Raw genomic sequence first — 6,494 nt, forward strand, 5'->3', positions numbered from 1 at the left:
GACAAAGCATGGTACACCTGTTCCAGCACATGCTATTGGAGCAGTGCTGTATCTCCATGTCCCTATACAATGTCTGTACTGAAAGGCTCCGTTATTCTTCCCATGGAAGGTAAGAGTGTAACCAGCTGCATTATCCTGGTTGTACCATCTAGAGACTAAGAACTCTGCAGACACAGAAGTAGTCCTTTTGCAAACAGAGACATCACACGAACACACTGGGAGCTGCTGTTACAGCTGAAAAGAGTAAAAATGAGCCAGAGATTTTGGTTCATCTGAGCCATGGAAAGGTAGAGGGGAGGGATTTATTGTTTAATATGAACAAAAGGCTCAGTGAAGGGACACGATGGGAGATGTGAGCACGGAACCACTGATGGGTACCTGGTGAGAGGCGATGGTGAGAGTTGTCATTGGTGCATCCTACATCCTGCTGCTGGGGGAGGCCTGCAGAGCGCTATAGATCAATGAGTGCCTGAGCCTGTGATTAAGGACATGGGATTAACACAGGCTCTGACTGAGCTGGGGACGGTGCTGGATGCTTGCTTTTCCCCAGACTCACACAGAAATACCTTTTACCTCCATTTTCACCTCTTTTTCATACTGTGCAACGGGCATCAGAGCTCTCACAGATGCGTTGGTGCCAATAAGGCCATTCCTGCTTTGTCAGTGGGCATTACCAAAATCCCAAGCCTGGATGCCAGGTCCAGGTGGGTTCCAACAGGAGACAGGAAGACTTCTGAGACGAGGGAAGGGGAAAAAACCACCACTGTCCGGCCTAAAGACAGGGGCACTGTTGGGATGTACGGAACATTGTGTCTAATGCAGAAGGTCAGAACTAGATGCCAAGTGCTTAAAGAAAGCAAAGGGAACATCTTTTATAAGAGAAATCTATCTTTTGATGGAGAGTATCTCCTTTTGTCCTTGCAGCTGGAACAAAAAGTCATTGCCAGTGAGATTTTCAAGGGTAAGAAGGACAATTACCCTCAGAGTGTTCCAAGGCTCTTCATCAACACACGCCTGGGTGAGCTTAACAGGAGGAAGGGATGGGGGGGGAATTAAATCTGCTCTTCTCTTGCTAGAAGCTTCTTTCTGAGCCCATCGTTTTGGTTTTAATCCAGGTAACGAAGAGATAAATGCCAAAGTCCTGCAGGCTTTAGACAATGAAGCCATTAAGGTGAGATCTGTGTGTTAATACTTTGGTCAAGCTTCTAGAGTTATTCAGTAGAATATCAGGTTAGATTTAGGAACACAGTACACCAAGAAGATATATGATATGAAATTATATTATGTTATATTATTCCAGTATCTGAAGGGGGCCTATAGGGATGCTGGGGAGGGACTCTTCATTAGGGACTGTAGTGATAGGACAAGGGGTAACGGGTTAAAACTTAAACAGGGGAAGTTTAGATTGGATCTAAGGAGGAAATTCTTTCCTGTGAGGGTGCTGAGGCACTGGAATGGGTTGCCCAGGGAGGTTGTGAATGCTCCATCCCTGGCAGTGTTCAAGGCCAGGTTGGACGAAGCCTTGGGTGCCATGGTTTAGTGTGAGGTGTCCCTGCCCATGGCAGGGGGTTGGAACTGGGTGATCTTAAGGTCCTTTCCAACCCTCAATATTCTATGATTCTATGATATTATGTCATGTTATGGCATATTATATTGTCATCATATTATGTCATATCATATTATATTATACCCTTGGAAAATATTCCATTTGAAGAGCTGATGGCTCACAAACATTATTTGGACATCACCTATGTCCAACTATGTCCAAACTGCATCAGCTCAGAACTGAGGAGAGGAAAGGGGAAACCCACCCAGCCTGCAACTAAACCCGGGCTCTCCAAGCTGGCTGTAGCCATCACGTTGTTCAGGACCCCTCCAGCTCAGCCAGGACCTGAGAACAGGAGTCAGAACTGGTCTCTGGTTACCAGGCTCTGTCAGTGCCTCCTGCTCTAGGCTAGGGCCAGTGGAACCAGTGCAGTTTGAGCACTGGTAACGCTTGTTTCAGTACGCAGTGCCTGTGGTCAAGTACGACCGGAAAGGATACAAGGCAAGAGCCCGGCAGCTGCTGCTGACCCAGAACGCAGCCATCATCATCGAGGAGTCCAAAATCAAACAACGGATCGACTACGGCAACCTGACAGGTGGGGATGGGAGCAGGCCTGGCCAGAGTCAAGTGCTCAGACAGTAACCCTGTCTTTGTCCTGGCCAGGAATGGATGACCCGGTACTGACAAGCAGCATTTGAAGTCTGGGATAGCCTGAAACTGTGTTTTCCTACAATGAAACTCCATCCAGTGTCACCAGAATTGCTCAGTCCATCTCCCCAAACTCCTCCTCCATCATTTCCCATGTCTCTGCCATAGGGAATTGCACCATTAGGGCACAGCAGCTGCTCAGGGCCCTCTTTGCCATGGCCTGGATCCTTCCAGAGGGAGAAGCTGGAGCCCTGGGGTTATTCCTTGGCTGGTCTGAAACCTCTCACTTCCCAGCTCCAGTTCTGGTGCCGGTCATTCAGTGACTACTGAATGCGAGCCCTGATGGGACTGCTGCTGTTTGTCACCATCTGAAGTGGTTTCCAAGGGCAACACTAATTTGGGGTTCTGTGACCCCCATAAGATGCTATTAGAGGTGTGTGTTCATCTCTGCTAGGTTGGACCAGCTCAATTTAAACAGCAAATGCTCAGTTTAAACAGCTGATCCAGTGTGGAGCTAAAGTAATCCTTAGTATCCCAATAGTTACCCCGCTCACCCACCTCCCAGGCTAGAATGAAGTACCTGGCCAGCACAGTTTTGATCATAGGTCCCTGAAGTGGCCAGATTTACCTCTCTTTCCAAGGCCAGGACAGCTTGTAACCAGGAATTCCCCCTGCATCTGATGGGCAGAGGCACCTGGAAGGTTCTTTTCCACCTTAGAGAGCACAGTTTAAGCCTGTTATCCATCCCCTGCGTTCCTGTGAGAGTCCCCTTGTGCTGGGTACCGAGTGGCTGTTCTCTGTTGCAGGCATCTCGGTGAGCAGCCTGAGCGACAACCTGTTTGTGCTGCACGTGCACTGCGAGGACAACAAGCAGAAGGTACCGGGACTCACCCATCCCTCCTCCAACCGCCTCCAGAACAGGGTTTAAGGCACAAAGAGCAGAAGATGCAGCTGGGTGGGGAGGGCACAGACAGTGCCATGGCTGTAATTAACTCGGGGCCAGCTCCAAGTAATGTTTTCTTGTTACTCGAGCTCAGAATGGGTTCACCATGGACTTGCTCACCAGCAGGACTGGTGCTGTCTCGTGTGCCCGTTGTCACTTAATGGTCACAGCACAGTGTGACCCACAGCAGAGGCCCGTCAAGCCTGAGCCACTTGGAGAAGTGTTTTTCCACGCTAACTATCGCTGTCATTTAGGAACAGTGTCACTGTAAAGCCATGGTCCCAGCTCTTGTCTCTCCTTCCCCGCAGGGAGATGTCGTGCTGCAGAGCGATCACGTCATCGAGACCCTCACCAAGACAGCCATGCAGGCAGGCAAAGTCAACAACGTCAACATCAACCAGGGCAGGTGAGGGAAGCTCCAGAGGGAGCTCTGCTTCAGCCGTGGAGGGCTACAGCAACCCCCCTGCATGCATCAAAACCTATCCAGTACATCTTGGCTATGAACGTGGCAGATGGTGCAGCCAGGCATCAATACAGAGCAGCCACTTGAGCAGAAAAGGGTAAAACTGAGCTAGCAGAGGGGCCTCAACAACTCACATCTCTTCTTGCCTCTTCACAGCATCAAATTTACAGTTGGACAAGGCAAAGAAGGGATCATTGACTTCGTATCAGGATCAGAACTGCTCATAGCCAAAGCCAAGAACGGCCATCTAACAGTGGTGAGTACCTCCGGGCTTGGGACCGAAGGGCACTGATGAGCTTGCAGCAGCTCCAAACCCTGTGTTTGGGATGAAACCAGAGCTGCTGCAGATGGACACGGGACCCATGATGCTCCTGAACACCCAGGAGCTCCCCACTGCTCTGCCTGCAGGCCCCAGAGCCAACCAGGCTCGCTCAGACTCATCCAGTGCCTGTCAGTCACTTGCATTCCCCTCCCCGAGATCCAGCTTTAACTCTGTGCCCTGCACATCAAATTTAGACATTAAGAACACAGGAAGCTAAGGGAAAAAATCCTTTTCCCTTCTCAAGCTTCCTGCTGGTCACATCCAGCCCTACAGCTGATTTATGCCTTGTCCCATTAAAGGTCATTCAGGAATCAATGCAGATGTGTGCAGTGATAGCCATTTCCCCCTCCCTCCCTCCTCCACTGAATGGCCAAATCCTGCTTCCGCTCCCTGTGAGGCGGTCACAGCGTTAACACGTGCTGTGCCCTACCAAACAGCTCAGCTCCAAAGCAGGCTGCAGGCTGGCTCCTGAAGATCCTCACACGACACCTCCGCGCCCTTACCTTCTCCTCCTCCTCCTCCTGCAGGTTGCTCCTCGGCTGAACTCCCGATGATAACGTGCCACCAGGCCAGGACCTCCTCCTCCTCCCCACGGACCTGGCTGGATCGCTCCCAGCAAACCCCCTTCTTCCTCGCTTTGCTCCTTTAATTGTTACCAAAGACCTGCACTTCCAGAAACCCACAACTCCGTCTTTCTTGTCTTAATACCCAGTCCCAAAAGAGAGGCCTTCTCCTCCTCACCTTAGTGGCAAAGGTGTGGGTCCAAGGCACCGTCTGGAACCGTGGGCTCTGAGGGAAGAGGTAGCGACCAAAAGCCTTGTGCTTGACCCCATCCAAAAGCACAACGGGACCCCAGAACTCTGCTGCTTTGCCAGCCCCATCCATGAGATGCCAAACTTTGTATCCAGACAGAATGTGTCATGAAGAATTCGACTCCGAGACGTTTGTATTAAAGCCATATCATGTAAATGAGTAAGAAAAGCCCTGTAAATACTTTAGAGTGGAGTATGAGAGATGCACTATGAGAAAGGGAGGCGATGTGGAACCTTTTATGGTTTAGATTGGGAGGTTTTCCTGGTTTTAGCTCGTCATTACAAGGTATTAACCCACGAAACCATCATTTAACTTCCTCTCTCCTCTGGATCCAGCAGCTCTCACCTTTTGAAGTGACCCATCCCATTCCTTGCTCTATAGTGGTATTTTTATACTGTTCCCATACCCACATCCCCTTGGGTTTAGCAATAACTGGAAGTTGAAGTCCCCCCAGAAAAGCTCCTCCTTTACCTGCCCCTGCTCAGCGCTGCCGTCAGGAGGAGGGCTCCTTCCCCACTTCCAGCCCAACCTGGTTTGAGCACGCTCTCAGCCCGCACCACAGGCCAACACCAAGCCCCAAGGCTGCAGGGTGGGCAGCTGAGCGCCCACGTCTCGCATCCCAGCCCCGGATCCATCTCCAAGCTCGACCTGCCTTAGGAATCCTCCACATTCCGCCTGTATCCCGGTGCAGCAACACCACCTACCATAAGCCCCGAGTAAAATACAACCCCACGTTGACCACGTGCATACAATTGGCTCAGTCTCCTACGGTGCAGACCCCAGGCCTGGGCTGCTGTATACACTGTAGTACATACACCCCCCCATATGCCATCGGCTGCTGTATCCGCTGTTCTGTAACCTCGTCGAGACTACACTGAATAAATTTGTACAGAAAAGAAGCCTCCTCCAACTTGTCTGGGTTGGGACACGTTCCTCCAGGAGCAGCCCATTCCTACAAGGAGTTTCCTAGGATACAAGCTAAGCACGCCGCCCTTCTGCATCCGCGTCACTGGATGAGGAACGCTCTATGAGAAGAACGCACTGAGCAGACCATGGGGGATTTTGTGCTTCCAGGTAGGAAATGGTGTGGAGAAGATGCAGTTACACTACTTCCACGTAAGGTTGTTCTTCAGGCAGAGGTAAGCTGCCAGTGCTGTCACTTCGTTCTCCCCCTCCAACCGCTCCTGTTACACGCGCCAAAGCCAAGTCAGTAAAACTAGGAAAGAAAATCCTCGGCGTGGGTTGGCATTTTTAATTTAGGTTTGTTTTATTTAAGTTTAATGTTAATTCCATGCTGTGTTTCAGTAAGAACAATACAGATTCTGTATCTGTGGCTCCAGTCAGATATCCAGTAGTACAAATTAGCTTCAAGTTACACATACTGAACAAAAGAGGTTGAGAGCGAGCGAAGGGAGATGGGGGACAGGGGAGGGGAGAAAGAAAAAATATTGAACACGCATGCAGGCTTTTCAATGCCACCTTCAATGCTAACCTGCTTGGAGGAAAAGTAAAGAACAGGCAAGAATGAGCAGCCACGGATTGTTGAACTGTTACCAGCACCATGATTCGCAGCAAGGTTCCGAACCCCATTACGATCCGTGTCCCAAAAGCAACCTGGACCTTCGAGCTGAGCAACGCCGTTGGTATAAAATTCACTTGGAAACAGTTAGAAAAGGAAAGGGGAACTGCCAGCACTCCTGGGCTGTGACACATCCCTGCCCTGCGAGGGGGAACGGCCACTCTACCCTGCCCCATCTGG

At 50.5% G+C, this 6,494-nt stretch overlaps 1 protein-coding gene across 5 annotated transcripts in view; it reads left to right on the top strand.

The window, feature by feature from the left end:
* Positions 1 to 4,997, top strand: part of MYO1C (myosin IC) — a 52,350-nt gene extending 47,353 nt beyond the window's left edge. For 4 of the 5 annotated variants that reach the window (XM_057399476.1, XM_057399481.1, XM_057399477.1 and 1 more), the window contains exons 26-32: positions 925 to 1,018; positions 1,116 to 1,171; positions 2,006 to 2,141; positions 3,001 to 3,071; positions 3,446 to 3,543; positions 3,757 to 3,856; positions 4,450 to 4,997. In XM_057399476.1, coding sequence (XP_057255459.1) covers positions 925 to 1,018; positions 1,116 to 1,171; positions 2,006 to 2,141; positions 3,001 to 3,071; positions 3,446 to 3,543; positions 3,757 to 3,856; positions 4,450 to 4,476 — 582 coding nt within the window. In that variant the 3' untranslated portion in view covers positions 4,477 to 4,997. The remainder of the gene's footprint in view (positions 1 to 924; positions 1,019 to 1,115; positions 1,172 to 2,005; positions 2,142 to 3,000; positions 3,072 to 3,445; positions 3,544 to 3,756; positions 3,857 to 4,449) is intronic. The other variant, XM_057399479.1, reaches the window with a different exon arrangement.
* The last annotated feature ends 1,497 nt before the right edge of the window (positions 4,998 to 6,494 follow it).

The sequence above is a fragment of the Pezoporus wallicus genome, unplaced genomic scaffold (assembly GCF_028554395.1).
Source record: "Pezoporus wallicus isolate ANWC-B61680 ecotype Strahan unplaced genomic scaffold, APGP_CSIRO_Pwel_v1 contig_8143, whole genome shotgun sequence".
In the NCBI taxonomy this organism is placed as follows: Eukaryota; Metazoa; Chordata; class Aves; order Psittaciformes; family Psittacidae; genus Pezoporus; species Pezoporus wallicus.